This window comes from Echinops telfairi, unplaced genomic scaffold, assembly GCF_000313985.2.
Source record: "Echinops telfairi isolate 266 unplaced genomic scaffold, ASM31398v2 ScPeMD7_7409;HRSCAF=8447, whole genome shotgun sequence".
NCBI lineage: Eukaryota > Metazoa > Chordata > Mammalia > Afrosoricida > Tenrecidae > Echinops > Echinops telfairi.
In genome coordinates, this window is record NW_022111309.1 from 17,120,987 (window position 1) to 17,143,830 (window position 22,844).

Consider the following 22,844-nt stretch of genomic DNA (forward strand, 5'->3'; position numbering starts at 1 on the left):
GCTCTAAAAAAGCGGAGAAACCCCACGGCCGTGGAGTTGATCTCTGTGCATCGTAGCTCATACAGGCGTGGGTAGGACCACCCCACTGGGCTCCTAGGGCTGTCCTCTTGATGGGAGCAGACTGCTGCATCTTTCTCCCACTGCGGGGTGCAAACCGCTGACTTTCAGGTTAGCAGACCAACGCTTAAACCACTACAACACCAGGCTCCTCCTCGAAAACCCTCAAGAGCAATAGCATTTTCCCTGGACAAGAATGGAGTCAGGTTTTACATGTGGGCTTATTGGGGGGAATGTATGTAATTACCAACAAAAGCATCATTTTTATGAAATATTTTAAGACCCCACCTTTTTTCCTAGCACTGCTGCTTGCCATCCTGCTAGCTGGGCAGCAGAGATGTATGGGGATCCCCACCAGGGACGAGCCTGAGGTGTCCTCTGTGATATACATCAGCTTGCATTCAGTTTGGTCCTTATACGCAATCCCCCTGCCCCCCAAATCTATGTTACAGCAATAAGAAAGGTGAAGCAGGGGGCATGGTAAACTGAGAATTGGGGGGGGGGGCGGGGGAGTGAATGTGATTGCTTTGTGTTTAGCATGTTTTGAACCCAGTTTGAACCCAGTTTCCAAGGGCTGCAATGAATTCTCCTAAAGTTTAAAAAAAAAAAAAAAAAAGCTGCTGCTACGTCACTGGTGACTGGTGGCCACACACGTGTCTGAATTGAACCTTGCTCCACAGGGTTCTTCGTGGGACGCCTGCGTCAGAATGGACGCGGTGGCAGTGAGTTTGTTTGGCTCTTGGTGTTTCAGTGGGTCAGCAGGCCTCTCTTCCCATGGTTTCCAAGCTCTCTGGTTAGCAGCCTAGCACGTTCATTGTTGGCACCACCCAAGGGTCTCCCCCCACCTCCAGTCAAAACATGAATGCAAACTCACACCAGTTGTTCTCAGTCATTTGTGCACTAGTGGAGGCCCCTTTGGTAAGAGTGGAACTGCTCCGTAGGACTTTCAAAGCAGGTCACCCCGCCTTTCTTTCAAGGCACCTGTGCCACTGGAGGGCTTTCCCCAGAAGTGAGGTGCCCACTCTGTGACTGACCCTCGGAAGAATTGGAACCACTTGTCAGTGGGACCCTGGAGCTTCTTACTAAACCGCAACCCCGTGTGACACATAGTGCCCAAACCAGGCCAGCAGATGGGCTTCCGGCTGTGGCAGGTGAGGTTTCCAGCCACCTTGTGGAATAGGAAGATCACAGGATCAGAGGCGCATTCGGTGCATGAGGGCAGTCCTGAGCCTTTTCAACTGGCTCTCTGCACTGTATTTTTCCTCTGTCCTTCACAGTTGAGTCTATTTTTCCTCAATACAGTTCCGTTTCTTTTTCAGCAGCCTTATTGCACACCACATGCCTATCGTTTGTCACGTCCGCGCTCCATAGCTGGCACAGCACACACATGGGGCACAGATGCCCCCCTCTGCCCAGTGACCTCCATCCCATATTTAGAAACCAGCTCCAGGAGCACAGATGAGTCCTCTTTTGTTCCTTTCAGGCAGAAAATAACAAAACAAAACAAAAGCAAACAGGCCCGGCGTTGGAATTTTCCTTTGCGGAGTCCTGGAATTCAGGAATAGAGCATCAAGCAACAACAGTGACTGTCACGTGTGGCAGCTGTGAAGAAGTATTGGCCTCAGGTGGGGGGCACGCTGTGTTCGGAGCCTACTTCGGATGCGCCCTGTCCTGGGTGGGGGGGAAGCTGGCTCTGCCACGTGCCATTTGCCAACAAAAGGCCCAGATTGTGGCTGTGCCTAACTTGCCCGGGGAGGTCCTGTCCCACCGCAGCCTCGCCACCTCAGCAGCTGGGCTGGAGTGAGGGGAGTGCGGTGCCTATGTCTGGACCCCTGAAAAGAAAGGCCTCCCAAGTGACGACTTCCTACCTGAGCAAGAAGAAGCCTCGCCACCTGCTCCTGACAAACTGGCTTCAGGGCAGTCAGAGTGGTGGGGGGAGCCAGAAAGGGAAGGGGTGGGGTCGGCTCTGGGGCCCGGACAGCAGGAGTCCTGGTGGGAGGGGTGTGGAGGAGGCAATGGGTGTTCAGAATTTGGGATAAGGCCCTACAAGGTAGCCCCCTGGTTCCTTACCTCTCCTGTGTGTACACAGGCTTGCACACACACTGGCACACACAAATACGACGGGAGTCCAGGCTTGGTTTTCTGACTCCTGGAAGTGCCGCCCCTCTTTGCTCCTGGTGTCCCCCAGCTGGTGCTCATCCTGATGGGTGTATCTTCACCCATGAAAACTCAAAATCAAACTCATTGCCTTCGAGTCCTGCCAACTCCTGGCAACCCTCTAACTCTCTCTTGGGGAGTAGAAAGCCCCGTCTTTCTCCCTCACCCATGAAAGGAGATAAAAATGCTTCCCCAACCAATTGCCTCCTGTCCTTCCGGAAACACCTTCATCCTTTCTCACTGTTGCCCCCACTCTTTTTATCATCAGGGATACCGCCCTGAGGATTTTATTAACATTCTAGCCTCGTCTGAGAAATAATCAGATGTGTCGCTTAAAATTAATTACCCCCAACTGTAGCTTCCACAGACAAGTGCTTCACTAATGCTGAAGAGTGGTCATAGTTCTGGGAAAACATGCCAGAAAACATTTTTTGATCTCCTTGGATTAATACATATGAATAATACCATAGAGAAATTCCAACAAATTGAGTTTTCAACTTGGAGAAGCCAGGTTTAATGTAACCATCTGTAGAAGGCGCTCTGATGGAGCAGTGGATTAAGAGTTGGGCTGTTAACCTGAAGGTCAGCAGTTTAAAACCCCCAGCTGCTCCGTGGGAGAAAGATAAGCTTTCTGCTCCAGTAAAGTATTGGTGTCTCTGCCGTCCCTCACTGACCCACAGCGCTACCGGGAACAACACTGGACACCGTGTGGGGATTGTGCCTGATCTGACCCCACCACCCTGAGGCGAAACAGTAAAGGCGTGCAGCAGAACAGCAAGGGGAACAGAACAACGAAGTCCCCAGGGAATACCAAAAATAGACTTTGGGGCCAGGGTGTGGCACTCCATCAGACTCTACTGGAAAACACTCCTACAGGTCAACAAACTGACCTTGAACTATTTACAGGCTTTTGTTTTTTGGTCATTGGTTTTTTTGTTGTTGTTTTCTTTTCTTTTGTTGCTTTGTTTTTCTCTGTCTTGTTTTTGTGCATATTATTATCCCTGCAGGTCTATCTAGATAAGATAGGTGGGATAAACAATCTGGAGGAGAAAACAAGCAGACCAACGGTTTCTCGGGGAACATGGGAGAGGAGGAGAGTAGAGGAAAGGAAATGGGTGTTAACAAACCCAGAGACAAGGAAAGAACAATTGATCCAAAATCAATGGCAAGGAGAGTTTAGGAACCTGTTAGGGTTTGATCAAGGGTAATGTAACTGTGAGGAATTACTGAAACCAAAATGAAGGCTGAACATGATAGTGGGACAAGAGGAAAGTAAAAGGAAATAGAGGAAAGAACTAGGGGGCAAAGGGCATTTATAGAGGTCTAAATATAGGTATGTACATATGTAAATATATTTATATAGGATAGAGAGGAAATAGATCTATGTGCATATATTTATAGGTTTAGTACAAAGGTAGCAGATAAACCTTGGGCCTCCATTCAAGTACTCCCTCAATGCAAGAACACTTGGTTCTATTAAACTGGCATTCAGTAATCTCACCTCTCTGACATGATTGCTGAAGACAAATGGGTGCATAAGCAAAGGTGGTGAAGAAAGCTGATGGTGCCTGGCTATCAAAAGATATAGCATCTGGGGTGTTAAAGGCTTGAAGATAAACAAGGGGCCATCTAGCTGAGAAGCAACAAAACCCACAGGGAAGAAGCACACCAGCCTGTGTGATCATGAGGTGTTGATGGGATCAGGTATCAGGCATCAAAGAACAAAAAAATCATATCATTGTGAATGGGGGGGAGTGTGGAGAGGAGAACCCAAGTCCATCTGTAGGCAACTGGACATCCCCTTGCAGAAGGGTCTCAGGGAGGACGCAAGCCAGGCAGGGTGCAGTGTAGCACTGATGAAACATACAACTTTCCTCTAGTTTTTTACTGCTCCCCTCACCCCCACCACTATCATGATCCCAATTCCACTGTACAAGTCCAGCTAGACCAGAGGATGTACACTGGTACAGATAAGAGCTTGAAACACAGAGAATCCAGGACAGATAAACTCCTCAGGACCAATAATGAGAGTAGCCATACCAGGAAGGTAAGGGAAAGGTGGGGGGGGAGGGGGAACTGATCACAATGATCTACATAAAACCCCTTCTCATGCGGACAGACAACAGAAAAGTGGGTGAAGGGAGACATCAGTCAGTGTAAGACATGAAGAAATAATAATTTATAAACTATTAAGGGTTCATGAAGGAGGGAGGGTGGGGCAGGGAAGTGGAAAAAATGAGCTGATACCAAGGGCTCAAGTAGAAAGCAAATGTTTTGAGAATGATGATGGCAACAAATGTACAAAAGGACTTGACACAATGGATGGGTAGGTGGATTGTGATAAGAGTTGTACGAGCCCCCAATAAAATTATTTTTAAAATAAAAAATAATAATTTTTAAAAGATTGGGTGTCTCAGAAATCCACAGGGCAGCTGTGCTCTGTCCTACAGGACTGCTGGGAGTTGGAACCAACTCGATGTCGATGAGCCCTTTGGCCATTGATCAGACAGGGAAAAGCAGGTGTAAAGATGATCAATTGGTATTTTACTGTACAGCTGGTAGGAGTGTGGCATAGTAAGAAACATGAAGCCAGAGGCTGACCTTCTCATTTGGGTTCTGTGACACCAAATGAAGATAAGACTCCCTTTCCTGCTCTGTGAAATGGGATGCCGGGATGATAAATTGAGACAAGTAATGAGGGCAGCCCCTGACTCAGAGATTAGCTTCCTGGAAAGTTCTTATCATGTGCTGAGTTAAGATGCTAGTATTTCTCCACCCTGTGACAAAGCCTTCCCAGAAAGCTGCCCCATCGGGGTTCCCTTCCCATTGCCCGCTGCCTCTCACTCTGAGGGTGGTCATGTGTGTGTGCAGGGGTCACTGTCCACGGCGGGAGTGAGTGGTCCACCCTCTGTCCTCTGCATGCCCTACAGCCCCAGGTGTGCATCTCTCACTGCCATCGAGTCAGTACTGACGCATAGCCACCCTATACAACCGGGTAGAACTGCCTCTGTGGGTTTCCAAGACTGTAACTCTTTACAGGGGCGACTGATAGTTTTGAACAGATGACCTTGTGGTTAGCAGCCTAACTTGTGACCCACTATACCACCAGGGCTCCCCATATACCAGAGACAAAAGAAAATAGTACAGACAGGCTTAGTACCAATCAGGCCTTTGTTCAGCTCCAGGCACCAGCCACCTGCTGCTCCTTCGGCATTCTGGGTCCACATCCTCAAAAGGCAAGCCTCCTGGTCAGAGGAAAGGTCAGCTTTTCTCTGTATAAAAGTATTTTTCCTAAAATTTAAAATGTTTTTTTCTTTGCTTAAGTATGTGTGCAATAAGCAAGGGACAAAGTGAGCAGGCCCTGCCCCCGCATGCACCAGGGCCCCAGATGAGGAAGCTGAGCACCTTCCCCCTCCTCCCTCCTCCCTGGAGCATTCTCTCCTCCCTCTGCCCAAAGCTGAGTCACAGCTCCCAAGATGAAAGGACACAGTCCTCCTGACTGCCAGTCCCGGGTGGTCTCACTACCCCTTCAGAATCGCCCAGAGCATTTAGCATACTTCTGCCTGCAGATGTCTTACAACCAAAGGGGCGCAAAGGAAGAGATGCACAGGGTGCAGTTGGTGAGGGTCCCCAAGGCAGTCCTTCCATGTCTCAAAGGACCCTTCCTTAGAAGCCCAATCAACTCGCTACCATTAAGTTGATAATAACGCATAGAGACTGGGTAGGCCAGGGTAAAACTGCCCCTGTGAGTTTCCGAGAGTGTAACTCTTTACGGGAGTAGAAAGTCCTATCTTTCTCCCTTGGAGCAGCTGGTGGTTTTGAACAGTTGACTTTATGGATCGCAGTCCACTACACTACTAAGGGCTCCAGAGTAGATGTGTGTACCAACTTGGAAACTCATCTGAGCCTCAGTGCTCTCCCATTGGCCTCCCCACCCATGATAGATTACATCATCCCTCTGGAGGCTCATCAGTAGTGGGCCACCAAGTGGACCTTCTTGATCGGGTCAGCTTCCCCTCATTAGCCTTAAGTATGGTCTGTCTCCATCTGAAGGGAACAGAGCCAGGTTGCTTTATGCCCCTGACAGTGTGCTTTGGGAGGCGATTGAGGGCCTGTAAGATAGACCAGCCCCTGTCTCTGCTTAACAGGAGTGAGAACTGAGAACCTTGTTTCTCCCTGGTACTGCCAGTGCCTCTCAGCCCTTCCTCCTGCAGCAGGGAGCATCTTGCTGCAGCCTCACATTTAAAGGTGTGTGTGTGTGTGTGTGTGTTTTGGCACGACCCCAAGCCACTAATGTCACATGGTGCTAAGCTGAAGTCCCAGCAGACCAATCAAGAGATAGCATGTTCCCACGGGGTATACAGTGGGTAATTTTAACTTGAGACTCAGGCTGTGCTAAGACACCAGCCTGCCATGAGCCAGAAGGAAAAAGAGTAAGAATTAAGATGGGAGAACAGGGCCCTTCCCAAATGATTGCTTTGGCCAAGAGTTTTGCATTGCTGTGCTTACTGAGACCCTGGATTTGATGTGTGTCCTTCCTCCTGTTCATTGTCATGTCCCAGATCCTCATCAAAGAGACCTGGGAGAAGGACCAGTAAAGAGTCAAAGTCTCAGAAGCCCACAGGGGCAGTTCTACCCTACCTGTCAGGGTCGCTAATCAACTTGGCAGTGAGTTTGTGACATTTTCCCTGATTCGTATGTCCGCTTGTTGTTCTGTGGGGGCGTGAGTGTTGCTGTGATGCTTGAAGTTGTGCCACGGATGTTTCCAGGGTAGCAGGGTCACTCATGGCAACAGGCTCAGTGCAGCTTCCAGAGGAAGAACAGACTAAGGAGAAGGAAGAGGCAGTCAGTCCACTTGTGAGGTCACAGGATAGGGTTTAGCAAAGACTAGTAATGTTTTCATTTCAAATGCCTTTTTTCAACAACAGAACTGGCTAGTTTGCTTGTGGAGCTCCCCTGGTGGGACGTACAGCATCAGACTGACTACAACTGTGAGAGGGGATGACGGGAGAAAGCCTCCCCTACTCCCCTGCAGACCCACCCCCGCTCCCACAGTTTGAGAGGGAGTGCAGCTAGGTGAACTGTACCATAGCCAACCATCCATCATGGGCTAGCCCAGAAAGGCACGTGTACTTCAAGCGCTGGCATACTGGTTTGAAGGTTAGCTGTTCAAACCCACCCAGAGGCAACTCAGAAGTAAGGCCTGGCATTGTGCTTCCCAAGGTCACAGCCTTCAAAGCCCTCTGGAGCAGTGCTCCTCCACACACGGACTGCGATGAGTCAGACGCAATGGCAGCTAGCAATATTTAGATAGACAGACAGACAGACAGATGGATGGTAGGATTTGGCAGGACGTTTCAGTAAGTCTTCTCTAAGGGTGCCCTGGGGTAACCATAAAGTCGAATGAGCCCACGCTCCTCGTGGGTGTGGGGATAGGAATAAGGATGGGAGTGGGAGTGGGTACAGAGCTCAACATGACCTTAGAAAGTCACCAGCCTCCCTGGACGTTCTGCTGGGCTGTGCGCGAGGGAACTTTCTTTCCAGGCAAACTAACCCCATCCAGTGCATCGCCATGGCGCCCATTCTAACCAACTCAGTGATCTAATAGGACAGGGTAGAACTGTCCCTGAGGGTTTTTGAGGCTGTAAAATGTACAGGAGCAGAGAACCTCATCTTTCTCCTGAGGAGCCGCTGGTGGATTCAAACTGCTGGCCTTGTGGTTAGCAGCCCAACAAGTAACTCATGATGCCACAAGGGCTCCTTTCAAAGCTACCTCCTGGTGCTCAGAAAAGGGGCAACTGCCAGTTTGGCTTGAAGGACAAGGAGTAGCTGGTCAGAAGAATGACTGAGTGTGAATGGAGACCTGGGGGTGGGGGCAGAATGAGCCAAAACAGCTTAGCACAAGGTGGGTCTGTGTGGGGTGGAGTCTAGAGGTGGGTCAAGTTGTTTTGAGTTTAGGAAGAAAGCATTTACCACCGGGAGTTGGCCGTCTCCTGGGCAGAGCAGGGGCCACGTGAGCAGTTAGCTTATCTGTTCGCCGCTGGGTGGGGTGGGTGGGTAGAGCCAGACCAGAGGCCGGGAGGCCACCTGGTTGGAGGCGTTGGTAAAGGATGCCAGGACCTTGCGCCAGGAGGGTAGCATCGGGGTGATATGTATCCTCACACGGGAGATCTATGTGTAGCTGAGAGGAAGATTTACTCTTAGGCCATGTTCTCTGCGATCCTATTGCATTCTAAGCAAGATCAGAAGTTACTTATATCAAATCTACCCAGTCTTCTAACATTTGGGGCCTGAGCATATTCTATTTTAATTTATATGATAATGAAAAAGCAATCAAGAGTTGGTTTCTGGGATTACTCTCCTCCCCTCATGCATAATGTGTTGTCTAACAGGCTAGCCTGAAACCCTTTATAAAGTCTCTATCATCTATATTTTGTACAGTAACCACATGACCTACTGTAATTGTTTTTATGTTCAGAACACACACACTGCCATCGAGTTGATTCTGACTCATAGCAACCGTATATAGGGTTTCCAAGACTGCACACCTTCACAGGAGCAGACAGCCTCATCTTTCCCTTGCTTCGGCTTTGACCCACACCTTGTGGTCAGTAATCCAATGCTTACGCAGCTGCGTCCCCAGAAGCACCACCAGGGCTCCTTATTTTTCTGTCACGAGCTTGCTCTTTGTTGCTGTCGTAATCCACTGGTCTCCCATCAATGTCTTCATCGACTTCCTAGATGTCATGACGTCTGCGCTCTGTTGGAAGGGACTTAGTCCTTTAGATCCGAGAGTACTCTACTCTCTCCTCCCCATGGCCCAAGGAAGAAGCTCACCTGGAGCTGACCAACTTATTTTCCTTCAGTTTGTGTAGATATAATGAACGACAAACAGCCCCCCCAAAACAACTATTCTGATGCATAATGACCCTATAGAACAGGGTAGAATTGCCTCTGGGTTTCTGAGACTAACTTTTTTTTTTTTTTTCAACGAGGAATTTTTTTCGTTTTATTGGCACATAATTCACATACCATATGATTCTACAGTTCAATTGTATCAAAAGGAATTGTACAATCATGACCTCAATCAATTTTTAAATGTTTTCTCTTTTTTCATGTTCAAATGCTTTTTTTTCCTTTTCTTTTTTTTCATGCTTTAAATTTTTATTCTGAGCAAAGCAAATTCTATAATCATATAATATATTTTTTTCTTTTTTAACATTTTATTAGGGGCTCACACAACTGTTATCCCAATCCATACACACATCAATTGTGTAAAGCGCATTTGTACATCGTTTCTCAAAACATTTTCTCTCCATTTAAACCCCCGACATTAGGTCCTCATTTTTCCCCTCCCTCCCCGCTCCCCCCTCCCGCATGAGCCCTTGATAGTTTATAAATGGGTATTTTGTCATATCTTGCCCTGTCCTACGTCTCCCCTCATCCACCCTTCGGTTGTCTGTCCCCCAGGGAGGAGGTCACACACAGTTCCATGTAATCGGTTCCCTCTTTCCTACCCATTCTCCCCCCACCCTCCCTGTTTTACCACTCACACCACTGGTCCCATAGGGCTCATCCGTCCTGGATTCCCTGTATTTTCAGTTCCCATCTGTACCAGTGTACCTCCCCTGGTCCAGCCAGTCTTGCAAGATCGAATTCGAGTCATGGTAGTGGGAGCAGGGAGGAAACCTTTAGGAACTAGAGGAAGATTGTATTTCTCATCATTGTTACATCGCACCCTGACTGGCTCATCTCCTCCCCGAGACCCCTCTGCAAGGGGATCTCCAGTGGCCTACTAATAGGCTTTGGATCTCCACTCCACACTCCCCCCATCATTCACTATGGTAAGATTTTTTGTTCTGATGATGCCTTACACCTGATCCCTTCGACACCTCGTGGTTGTATAGGCTGGTGAGACTAACTTTTGACAAGAATAGAAAGCCTCATCTTGCTCCCATGGAGCGGCTGGTGGTTTTGAACTGCTGGCCTTATGGTTAGCAACCCAGCACATAACCACCATACTACCAAGGTTCTGAAGAACAGAGAAACTCAGGCTTCATTTAAGAAAGGCTCTCTGGTTTTGAACTGATAGGTAGGCATGAATTGCCAAATAGTTTAAAGTAAACAATTCCTAAAACTCTCACCGCTGTAATCTAATACAGAGGCAAAAGCAAATGCCATTGGCTATTTTCAATTATGTGACTGTAAATTATATAAGGCCACAGTCCTGGCTAGCCCCATCCAGGTTGAGCTAGAAGCCACTACAGAGAAACTAGCAGCTCCAACCAGTTAGGGTCATCTTGCACTGTGCTGGGGAACTGTCATGGTTCATTAATTGTTAACGTGGGGTGCCTGATTTTCATAGTAGTTAACTAGTATGTGGCGCTTGCATTCCCTGCCCAAGACCAGAGTCACCGTGTGTCTTTACAAAGAACGGTTGTTAAGGCGCCCTGCCTGCTTTGGCTAACACGCCTTTATCCTTCATTGGCTAAATCTAGCAAATATTTACCCCCACTCTGCCCTTTCAGCTCATTCACTGGCGCGCACAGTGGGCCCCACTTCTGGGGCCTCCCAGGCTCTTCCAGTCACGTGCATACCTTCCTGGGGCTGCAGAGCAATGGCATTTTGGATCATGGCGTGGCCCTTGCAGCTGTGGCCTGTCTTGTGGGGTGGGGGTGGGGGGCACATGAAAGAAGTGAACATGTAGGGAGTATGGGTGCAGTGCTAGTTTTAAAGACATCAGCTCACTTGATAATGAGGCCTCGCCCTGTCAAGTAGAATCTGTTCCAAATTTATAAATGCTTTCCATAACCCACGTTGACTCACTGAACACTCTAAATTTGAAATCCCCACTCTGAGGCCTGCCCTGGTGGATTTCTAAAGCTACTGTGATGCAGGCCATATTAATAAACACGAGAAGGGCCAAATCATGCCATAGGTAGAAGGTTACAAAAAATTAGCCCGTATTTGGACTCATTATTGCTGTCCAGTCAATTCCCACCCTGAGCATAGACTTCTGCCCCCCGGGCTTGTCAGAGTTCAAGTTCCTGGCTCAGAGACTTGGGAGGAAAGTGATGTCTCTCTTCCTTCTCTTCTAGATACATCCCTCCACTGATCTGGGGGAAAAGCGGACACATCCAGACAGCCTTGTATGGGAAGATGGGAAGGGTGAGCTCACCACACCCCTACGGACAGCGGAAGTTCATCACCATGATCGATGGAGCCACTTCCACCTTTGACCTCTTTGAGCCCTTGGCAGAGCACTGCATTGGAGGTGAGCTGGTTGAGGGCCTGGGTTTGGGCCACCACCCCGAGAGGGAGGATTGCTGAGGGAGAGCCCCCAGGATCACTGGGCGTGCTACCCGCTCTGAATATGCCTGCATCCAGGGTTGTTAGGAAACTGGCTGGAAGCATCGCCCGGGAGCAACCTGCAAGGATGAGCACTCACATATGCTTTCAAGACGCCGGGTAAGGTTCTTAAGGAAGCACTGTTCTTAGCGTTATTGCCATCCTCTTGTGGAGGCCAGAAGCTTGATGCAGGAAGCAAAGTGGTGCCCCTACGTGGCTAACTGGAAAGTCAGTGGCTAGCGTCCAGGCTCTTCAAGGCGTCTGTTGATGGCAGCTACAAGAGCCAGGCTGTCCTCAGTGCTTTACGCCGACTACTACCCCCTTCAGTCCTCACACCAACCCTGTGAGGTTGCTGCCCAGGCCATCCCACGTGACTGACAGTGAAACTGAAGCTTAGCTGTGTGGTGGAGCTTGGTTTTGAGATGGTTAACAGTGGGTCACAAGGGCTCTAAGGAACCCTCAGCTTAGATTTTCATGAACAACATTTTAGCTGCCTGAAGCACCTCTGTCATGCATCATTATCACATGGGGGTCAGGAACGACAGCGTCTATTTCTGTGACTGCTGGATTTGGGCCTTCGTCCCCCCAGCTCACCATACTCGCTTACCCATTGCCATCGGCTCCATTCTGCCCCACAGGGCCCCCTTCCCCAGGCTGAAATCCAGAAGCAGTTTGCCACATCTTCCCCCTGAAAAAGAACTAGTGGGTATGAATCGCCAACCTTCCGGTTGACAGCCAGTCTCTGAACCACTGTGCCTCCAGGACTCCTTAGCCTACACGATCAACGCTCATTATAAATGCTAGAGAAGGGGGCCTTTCGAGAAAGTGCAGTTAGATACCAACATTCTTTTGAATGTCTCTTCTACTGGTAGAGAACAGCCTTATGGATTCTGAGTATGCAAAGGTAAGCCAGTACGTTGTTTGGGTTGTTTTTTTTAAAGCTTATTGGCACATCATCTACATATCACACTATTCAATAGTTCATATATATCAAGAGATGTACAATCATTACCACAATCTTGTTTCTTTTTTTTATTCATAGAAGTTTAGTAAACATCCCTGAGTAAATTTAACGTCCACATTATTTAAAGTAACGAGAACTGCTGAGGAGCTAGTGACAGACGCTTAATTTGTGTCCACTCGGCTTGGAAAGCTCTTCCCCAACGCATCACATGGCTGCCTCCCCTCCCCCTGGTGTCACAGGCTTTAGCTCAGCTGTCACTTCCTCAGAGACACTGCCCCTGACTCCCCCACCGAGTGTCTGCTTCCTAGGAAACCCATTATGCTATGCAGCTTTATTGCTTCATGCTAACGATTTCTCTTTAACCCTACTTGGGTAGTTGTGTGTTTGTTTATCATCGATCCACTAGACTGTAAGAATCCCCAGGGTCCAGGACAGTAGGCTCCCAATAAACCGTCAGAGGGAATGGAGAGATTTCTAGGTTCGTAGAACTGGTCTCTCCAACATTTATTTCTCTAACACACGCATCGTGTCTTCGTGACCTAGTGCTCCAACAAATACCACATGTGGATGGACTTCACGAGCAGAAGTGCTCTGTCTCAGAGTTTGGAGGCCAGCGCTGAGGCAAGACTGTCTCTCTCCTTCCTTTCTCTCGCTGTGCTGGCTCAGGAGAAGGGTCCTTGTCTCTCGAGCTTCTGTTTCTGGCTTGGCATCTATCGTCTCCCTTGGCCGCTGCTTTTATATTTTCTAGGAGAGCAACTCAAAACACACTCTATGCAAATCCTGTGGTTTTTTTAAATCTTTTTATTGAGGCCTCATACAACTCTTATCACAATCCATACTACATCCATTGTGCCAAGCACATCTGCACATCTGTTGCCCTCATCATTCTCCAAACATTTACTTTCTGTTTGAGCCCCTGGTATCAGCTCCTCATTTTCCCCTCCCCGCTCCCCACCACTCATGAACACCTGATAATCCATAAATTATTATTATTTTGTCATATCTTACACTGTCCGATGTCTCCCTTCACCCATTTCTCTGTTGTCTATCCCCCAGGGAGGAGGTTATATGTAGTTCCTTGTAATCAGTTCCCCCTTTCCACCCCACCCTCCCGGTATCGCTACTCTCACCACTGGTCCTGAACTGTTCATCTGTCCCAGATTCCCTGTGTTTCCAGTTCCTATCTGTACCAGAGTACATCCTCTGGTCTAGCTGGATTTGTTAGGTAGGATTGGGATCATGATAGTGGGGTGGGGGGGGAGGAAGTATTTAAGAACTAGAGGAAAGTTGTATGTTTCATCATTGCTACACCCCACCCTGACTGGCTCGTCTCCTCCCCATGACCCTTCTGTAAGGGGATGTCCAGTTGCCCACAGATGGGTCTTGGGTCCTAAATCTGTGGTCCCCCTCATTCAGAATGATTTGATTTTTTGTTCTTTGATGCCTGATACCTGATCCCTTCAGCACCTCGTGATTACACAGGCTGGTGTGCTTCTTCCATGTGGGCTTTGTTGCTTCTGAGCAAATCCGGTTTCATTAACATAAAAATCAACTCATTCTCAAATGGGAATTGTAACCTCAAACCTAGAGGTTAGGATTTACAACACACATTTGGAGGGACAAAAGTAATTCACAACACCCTTTTTTTCCTCTCTCTCCTTTTGAATGTTTTTACTTCTACAGGTAAAGCCCAGAATTAGTTTGGCTATCTCCCTTCACAGAAAGAGGGCCAAAGTGGGAAGTGGGTACAGATCACAACTTTGATTTTCTGTCATACTTGTTTGTGTCCTCCTGTTGGCTGCACCACTTTCCCACTTCTCATGAACGCTGACCGCCCTGCACTGCAGAGTGAATGGGTGAAAGTGGTTCTGAGCAAAGCAGTGTTCACACTCAAGACGTGCACTGGATAGCACAACCCTCTGTTGTTGGTTTGGTTTGTTTTACACTCATTCCTCACTTCATCAGCATTGTTAGGTTCCAAAGACCAGGTCATTTTGCACAATTTGACGTGATGTGAAAATTGGGGGTGACCGAATCAGATCCCACAGTGGAGGATGACCACATCATCACATAACTGCTACACCACTGAGGATCGTGGCCCAGCCCACAGGACACACCACGTGGCCTCACATCACTCACCACTCTCACCTTGATCCTTGGTGTTTGTCACCTCTGTTCCCCATCCGTCAGGTGTACCCACGCTTGTATTTCTTGCATATCTTCCAGAGCTAATAGATGCTCTGTAAACTGGTTGTTAGCTGCCGAGTTGCTTCTTAGAGTGACCTCATGTGTTTCAGGGTAGAACTGCTCTATGGGGTGTTCTTGGCTCTAATCTTAATGAAGCATATCCCTAGGCCTTTTCTTTGGCGGTACTTCTGGCTAGGTTCAAACAGCCTACCTCTAGATTCGCAGTTGAACATAGCCCGTTTGTGCCCCACAGGGACCTGCCTTATAAACAGAGATATGCGGGGATTTGTTTCTCCACACAAATGGATAGCATGTTACCACCCTCTTCTACATCTTGGGTTTTTTTGCTCACATATGCTGGTGAGCTTGCCTTATCAGTTGTTTTTAATTTTATGTTGTTGAGAATATATACAACAAAACCTACACCAAATTCAACAGTTTTCTACATGCCCAGTCCAGTAACATTGCTTATATTCTCCAGATTGTATAACTATTCTCACCCTCTTTTTCTGAGCTGTTTCTCCCCCATTAACATAAGCTCAGATAAAAACCTTATCTAGCCTATCAAGTTGCTGTCATCACTTTAATCCAATAGAAATAGATCTGAAAAGCTCAAGGCAGACATTTCTTACAAGTTACACTTGACTGCTGTTTTTTCGTAAGAAGACTTCAGGGGATATTTCTGGTTTACCGTTTAAAGATTTTCTCCAAGGGCAATAGTTTCAGAGGTTCATCTGACCTCCATTGCTCCAGAAAGCATGGTGTCCATGAGAATTTGAAATGCTGGTGGTCTACATTTCCCCCTTTTGCTCAATATTCTTCTAGAATCGTTGGTTGAAATGTGTGGGAATGGTAGCCAGCACCACCCACTTCTTCTGGTCTAACGGCAAAGGAGGTTGTTGGCTGTGGGGCAATTAGCCATACAGTCCATCCCTCCTCCTGTCCCTGATTCGTCAAGGCCTGTGCCTTCGCTGGCCACTTGAGAGCGTTGACGACCCAGATACTACACATAGCAGTTCATCCAAAGTCTCACCATTTCTTTTAACAGGTTTATTGTCACATAGTTTACAAATCATACCATTTAATAGTTCCATCCTAGCCAGGAGAATTGTACAATCATCGCCACTATCAATTTTAGAACACCGCCCCCCATGGTTGAATCACCTTTAAAGTGAGTTGTGCAATCACAGTCAGTTCTAGTGCCCCCTCCCGCCTACATTTCCCACCCCTGAAAGCCTTCTTCCCTCCCTATCACCCAGTCCCTACCCTTGCACCCCCCATCGGCCCCTATGTCAGTTATTATCACTGTATATCCACTCCTCCTGTGGGTCTCAAACTGGGAGACCCAACCAAAACAATAAAAACCAAATCAAAATAAAGTGGTAAGGATAAAATAATAATTATGTAAAGACCAAAATACAAATAATAAGTAAGAAAGAAAAGACCATCATCAACATTCCTTAAGCCAGGGAAGACATTCCTGACATGGAACAAGTACTTGCACCAGAACCCACTCAGGTTGGGTGTATACTAGGGAGGTCATCATCGGGCCGAGAATTGAGTTCGATTCCGCACAATCGAGATTATAATGGTCTCTGCCTGACAGCAAGGCTGTTCAAGGCTCTTGCCGGTGCCTAGAGGGGATCTGCCAGTGGCTCAATCTGACCAGATACTCTGCAGATGAGTTTTGGGGCTCCCACTGCCCTCCTACAAAATGGGTGTTCATAATTGGAGCTCTGATACTTTTCCCTTTGTCATATTCGAATGTTTTAATTGTCATCTTTGGATCACACAAGCTAGTGTGCTTCTTCCGTGTGGACTTAGTTGACTCCTCACTTAGATGGCTGCTTGTTTGAATACACTCCTTTAAGACCTCAGACACTTTTTTTTTTTTAACATTTTATTAGGGGCTCATACAACTGTTATCCCAATCCATACACACATCAATTGTGTAAAGTGCATTTGTACATCGTTTATCAAAACATTTTCTCTCCATTTAAACCCCCGACATTAGGTCCTCATTTTTCCCCTCCCTCTCCCTCCCCCCTCCCGCATGAGCCCTTGATAGTTTATAAATGGGTATTTTGTCATATCTTGCCCTGTCCGACGTCTCCCTTCATCCACTTTTCGGTTGTCAGACACTATTCTTATGAATAGCTGAGCACCACCTGCTTTCTTCCCCACACTCTGCTGTAGCACCCTTATCTTCAGTAATCCTTTCATGAAGGTGAGTATCGAGCAGGGCCGTGATGTAAGAACCGACTGCTCTTGGGTTGGGGCTAGAGTTACGTAGGAGCCTAGACTCCATCTGCTTGTCCATGGGGTTTGCACTTCACAGGTTTAGTTTGGTGGTTGTAATATGACAAATTCACAACCCTATATGATCAACCAGCAACCAAACAAACAGAATACATACACTAAAAAAGAAAAATCAAGAGATAAAAAACAAAAGCACAAAACAAGCTACAAGCAGGAAATCAAAAGCCCATATAAACAAAGAAGTACCGCTGTGTCACTTATCCCTCTGGCGTGTAAGTCTGTTGCACTATTATCATCAGTTTTCCCAATAGCAGTGCATCCAGACGCTGTCGGGATGAGGAGACGTGCAAGTACATTCCACCTTGAGCCGCAGCCCATGAGTTGTTGAACGCAGTTCCATCTCTCCTGCTATTGGGCTCTGTTGATGTCAGTGGGGGACTCTGCGCCAACTCCCCCAAGTGTAGATCTCTGTTCAATGGATCCCAATCTGTGGTCACTGCAGGGTGGGCACTGAGGCACTGCCTGTATGGTGGTCCTGGGTCCCCTTCCACCAGACACCCACTAAGCTGGGGCTTCCCCCCAAAGTTCAACGACCATCACTTCCACAATCCTGAGGTGGCCACTCTCTGCTTCTTCCCCCATCCAAGTAACCCAGCCTTCAGTCCAAGGATGCAGAGAGCTTTGAGCTAGTAGGATTCCGTTCATTCAGCAGAGCTTCTATGTTAAGTCCTTCTGGTGTAACCCTGTGTTGTGCCCTGCTGCCTGCTAAAGTCTCACTATTTTGTAAGAACTGTTGTAACATTCTATTATCTGGATATGCAATAATTTACTTAGCCTAGATGCCTATTTCTGGACTTCAATCTTTGCCATGACAACCTATGCTGTAAATCATTTGTGTACCAAGTAGCTCTGCAGAATAGATACCTGGGTAAAAGGCTTCTGTGCAGATTTTCCGTTTGGCCCTTCCCTCGGGAAGCATGTGAGTCAGAATTAGAGTATGTGTCAGACAGGAGTTCGCAGGTGGAGGATTGAGTCCACCCAGAGGTACCTTGGAAGAAAGACTTGCCTATCCACTTCCAAAATCCCAGCCTCTGAAAACCTTGTGAAGCATAGTTTGACTCCACACTTGAGGGGTCACCCTGGGACATTGCCAGCTTGACAACATCTGGTGATGTGTCAAACAGTGCTGGGATGCGTAGAAGTATTTCTTCCGCCTACCCTTTCAAGAGAAGGCTGGAAATCTTTAGCCCTAGCTTGCAGACCACTGCTTCTCAAAATGTGGTCCAGAGCCCAGTGCTGATCCATGTAGTTTTGGCTACAATTAAAATAAGTGCAGAAATTGAGGGTACCATTGGGAAATTTGTATAGCACCTCAACAAAGTAATTTTAGATGTTGCAGCTAATAATTTTTTTAATGGAGGTTTCTACTTTTCTCATTCATTTTCTAGTAAATCACTTTTGTTGATGTCTCAAAACTGTCTGTCCAGCTTGAAAACCAGCCTGTCACCATAAGTATCTTGGAAGTATGTGTCTAGCCAGCTTCAGCCAGAAGGGAAAGATGGGGTCTCCCAGAGAGTTGAACAGAAAGATTCTTCTAAGGTCCCTTCTGCATTTTCTAAGTCACTCCATACACTGCCACAGATTCTATTCTGACGCACAGTCACCCTATAGGACAGGGTAGAACTGCCCCTGCGGGCTTCTCAGGAGAAGACGTGTGAGTACATTCCACCTTGAGCCGCAGCCCATGAGTTGTTGAATGCAGTTCCATCTCTCCTGCTGTTGGGCTCTGTTGACCCTCAGTATGAGGGTTGATGTCAGTGGAGGACTCTGCGCCAACTCCCCCAAGTGTAGATCTCTGTTCAATGGATCCCAACCTGTGGTCACTGCAGGGTGGGCACTGAGGCACTGCCTGTATGGTGGTCCTGGGTCCCCTTCCACCAGACACCCACTAAGCCGGGGCTTCCCCCCAAAGTTCAACGACTGTCACTTCCACAATCCTGAGGTGGCCACTCTGCTTCTTCTCCCATCCAAGTAACCCAGCCTTCAGTCCAAGGGTGCAGAGAGCTTTGAGCTAGTAGGGTTCCGTTCATTCAATGGAGCCTCTGTGTTAAGTCCTTCTGGTAGAAAGGACTAGAAGTAGAAAGCCTCATCTTTCTCCCACAGAGCGGCTGATGTTTTGAACTGTTGACCTTGAGGTTAGCAGCCCAACTTGTAACCACTACGCAATCCAAGGCTCCTACATTTTCTAAGTCAGAAAAGTGTAAGCATGTTCACCAATCATTGGATTCACTGGGATTTCTTTTTCCACCGATAGACGACATCACCATGGTCATCTGCCCTGGAATTGCCAATCACAGTGAGAAGCAGTACATCCGCACTTTTGTTGACTATGCCCAGAAGAATGGCTATCGATGTGCCGTGCTGAACCACCTGGGTGCCCTGCCCAACATTGAACTGACCTCACCACGTATGTTCACCTACGGTAAGTCCCTCCGGATTCCGGCTCTAACCGCAATCGCATCATTACTTCTGCTTCTGCTTTGTTTACAAGTTTGGAAATACTGTCTGGTTTGCACATGTGAGCAGGGACAAGTGGGGCAGAAGAGATGCCAGGGCATACAGTGTGACAGCACCCAACTAGTCATGGGCATTTATGAGGGCATGCCTCAAAGAGCCAGAACATTAAGCTCACAGGAGACGAGATTGCCCCAGGTCTCTGCTCCGAAGTGTCAGAGTAGGGTTGGGAACCAGGTGGGCAGGGAAGCTTAGCTCTCTCCCTTCCTGAGCTCACCCTACCATCCGGACACCCGTCCTTCAGGACTCCCGGACCGGCAGGGTATGATAAGGCACGTGCCTTCTAGTGGGAAGGGCACCTGATACCTTACCAGCTTTTGACTTTCAAGTCCCTTGAGAAGAGGAACTGGGTCTCCTACTTAGACACCTGCTTTATGATGGAACTGAAGCCCGGTGGTAGCTGAGGCTCCGGTCTTGGTTCTCTTGTCTGTCTCCCTTCAGATTCTAAATCCACACATTGTCAGTGGTGAGCACAGAGAATACACAAACATCTGGGATGTTTATGACCAGGTAAACGGTCATGTCTTTTAGTGGGAGACAGCCTGCCTGGAATCTGTAATCTCACCCTGACTAATTTTTCAGTCTTCATTTCATCTTCCCAGCCTATCTTTATCTGGGTGAAAATAGTTGTGATTTGGTTACACCCCACTACATCCATCAGCCATGCGATACATTTAAATGACTGTGCGCTGTTTTCACTAGCATTAAGAGGGGTGGTCATTATAGTTCATCTTTCAAAGAGCTGCGCTGCTGCTGTCACCTTATCGTTTACTTGACCGTTCTGCTTTGTAAGGGACGGAGGTTATGTATTTAGAGTTTAGAGCTTTGGGGATTTTTGGTTTGCATGTTTGGGGCGTTCTGAATAGTGCTGCCAGGAGTGTCGTCTTGTACTTCAATGGCTCTGCCAGAGTCAATGCAGCATTTTCTTAGGCTCCTGATGCATTCTGTTAGCTTGTCCTCCTGTGAGGCCGGCCCGGGTTACACTGCCATTTATATCAAGTAGGAGTATTGTCTCTGACTGGGGAGAGTGGGGGTGTAAGGTGTGCTCCGTGCCACGCGTAGTGTGCTTGCTGCTTTGCATCTGTCCCCTCCCCTGTGCTCGCTGCCTCCCTCCAAAAGCGGCCCACTTAACAGCTGACTCCACAGCGGCCACACTAGCAGTTCCAATGAACAGCGTAGTCGGGGGCTTAGAGACGGAGAGGAGTGCTCAGCTCTGTCGAGGGCACGAGCACATGGGGGATAATGGACCCAGGACTGGATCCAAAGAGCAGAGACAGACGGAAGCTAATGAAAGTGGAAGCAATGGAGAAGAATGGCAAGATCTGACACTTGAACATAAAAGTCCATCTGTAGGAATTGAAGGTGGGGAGGCATAGCTTGGCCACAGGCCTGGGACAGAGTCTGGGGGCACACAAATGTCAGGGAAGGAGAGCCCCTTCTGTGCCCAGCACAGGAGTGCTGCCTTACCTTGACACAGTTAGCTCTTCCATTTCTACAGGAGATAGTAATATTCTTACGAAAGAGGGGGAAATGGAGGCAGGAAGAAGTTAAGTAACTGGAACAAAGGCATCGAGCCAGTAAGAAGGAGAACTAAAATTGGAGTCTGCATCTGGCTGCCTCAGCCTCCAGTATTATCTCAGAACTAGTACAACAGCCAGACCTCCCTACCCCAGTGGGCTGTGCCTTAGGCCCAGGACACAGGAGACTAGAATGGGCGAAATCCCCCCACCTGGGCAGAGGAGCCCATGGCAAGAGTCAGTTTAGTGTGGGCCGTGATCAGCTACCCCAGCTTTGCCTGACCAGCTGTGTGGCCTCGAGCAGTTTGCTGAACCTGAGTTCTAGATTGTTGAGCTATATAAGGTTTCCACTGAAATACGGGTAACTAAAGGCCTTGTAGATGCTTGAGGGCCAACAGGTAGTCAACATTTCTTGAAGGTCAGAGGTTATTTGGATCCAGAAGTTTGGAGGTCTGTTGATGCTAAGTGGAGAGATGGGCTGTGCTCTGCGAGGTCCAGATACATAAGCGCTGCCCTCCATTGCGTTGACTAGTGTGCTCCTTAAAGATGGAGTCAAACTGACAACCACAATCCAAAAGGCTGGATAGGGGACAGAGAGTCTGTGTGACGGAGGGAGGAACAACTCAGCAAAGGAGGGCGAAACCGGCGGCAGGGCAGGAAGCATGTCACCCATCAATGCCCTGCGTCACCCCTGCGGAGACTGAGATCGGGAAGGGAAGAGTCCATCGGAGGGCGTCAGTCAGTGCTCTCACGTGGACGTATGGAGACCAGCCTGTGTCTAGGCGAGGAGTTGAGTTGGGGAGGAAGGATGTTCCCAGGAAAAGCCTGTGGACAGAATCCTCCGGGCTGAGGCTGGCTTAGAGCTCACCAGCAGAAGCAATCTGAGTTGTCTGGAGGATCGCGCTGGCCAAATGACATGATACATTTGGAGACGAGCAGGATTGGGGCTAAAGAACTGACCCCAGGCATGGAAAATCCCTGGGAATTAGTGAGTTCACCTTGGGAGAACCCCAGCTCCCTAAGTTTTAAGAGCAGTGTATTGTTATTGTTTCGTGAGCATTTTAGAAGTAAACTCCTGCTCTTTGGTTTGTGATTGGTAGTTTCTGTCAAGTCCCTCCAGCGCATGCACAACAGAACAGAACCCCGCCTGGATAATTACTGGCATGCTGGAGGCCATTGTTGTGAAACCCGAATATCTGGAACAGATGCTCTTTATAGAAAAGATAGAGTAGCAAAAGCCACTGGGAGGCATGTTGAAATAAAAGGTTGTTGTTAAGACAGAACAAGGGGATGTTACGTGTTTTAAAATCAGAAAAGATGCTTGTCAGGGTTATATCCTTCCACCAGACTTAATCTGTATGCTGAGTAAATAATCCAAGAAGCTGGACAAAATGGAGCCTAGGGCATCAGAATCGAGGGAAAATTCATTAACAATCTGCAATAGCAGATTAAAACCAAAAAGGTACTAAAGCACTTATTGATAGATTATACCTCAACAGAAAGAAAGCAAAAATCTCCCCATCCCCAGCCAGTCCTGGGGCGTTGGGGCTCGGCTCAAGGGGAGTCCCCCTGGGACATGGGGCACAGTGAATGGGGTGACCCTTTGCTGGGCATGCCTACACAGTAGGGTATGCCGGGCCCCTCTGGGGTTTCCCACATGGGCTCCAATAAATTTCTTCCCTTTCGCTTAAAAAAGAAAGAAAGAGACCTCATGGTGGCGGCGGGTTGGGCGCGGTGCGGCGGTCGCTGACCTGCGAGGCTGGCGTGCGTGCACGTGCCCC

At 48.1% G+C, this 22,844-nt stretch overlaps 2 protein-coding genes across 2 annotated transcripts in view; both read left to right on the forward strand.

Moving 5' to 3' along the window:
- Positions 1–22,844, forward strand: part of ABHD2 (abhydrolase domain containing 2, acylglycerol lipase) — a 127,873-nt gene that overhangs the window by 64,340 nt on the left and 40,689 nt on the right. Inside the window, exons 4-5 of the mRNA XM_004709872.3 lie at positions 11,313–11,488; positions 19,287–19,454. Of these exons, the coding sequence (XP_004709929.1) occupies positions 11,313–11,488; positions 19,287–19,454 (344 nt within the window). The remainder of the gene's footprint in view (positions 1–11,312; positions 11,489–19,286; positions 19,455–22,844) is intronic.
- The window catches only part of LOC105979283 (PRELI domain-containing protein 1, mitochondrial-like), a 741-nt gene continuing 671 nt past the window's right edge, over positions 22,775–22,844 (forward strand). Inside the window, exon 1 of the mRNA XM_045296466.1 lies at positions 22,775–22,797. Within this exon, the coding sequence (XP_045152401.1) occupies positions 22,775–22,797 (23 nt within the window). The remainder of the gene's footprint in view (positions 22,798–22,844) is intronic.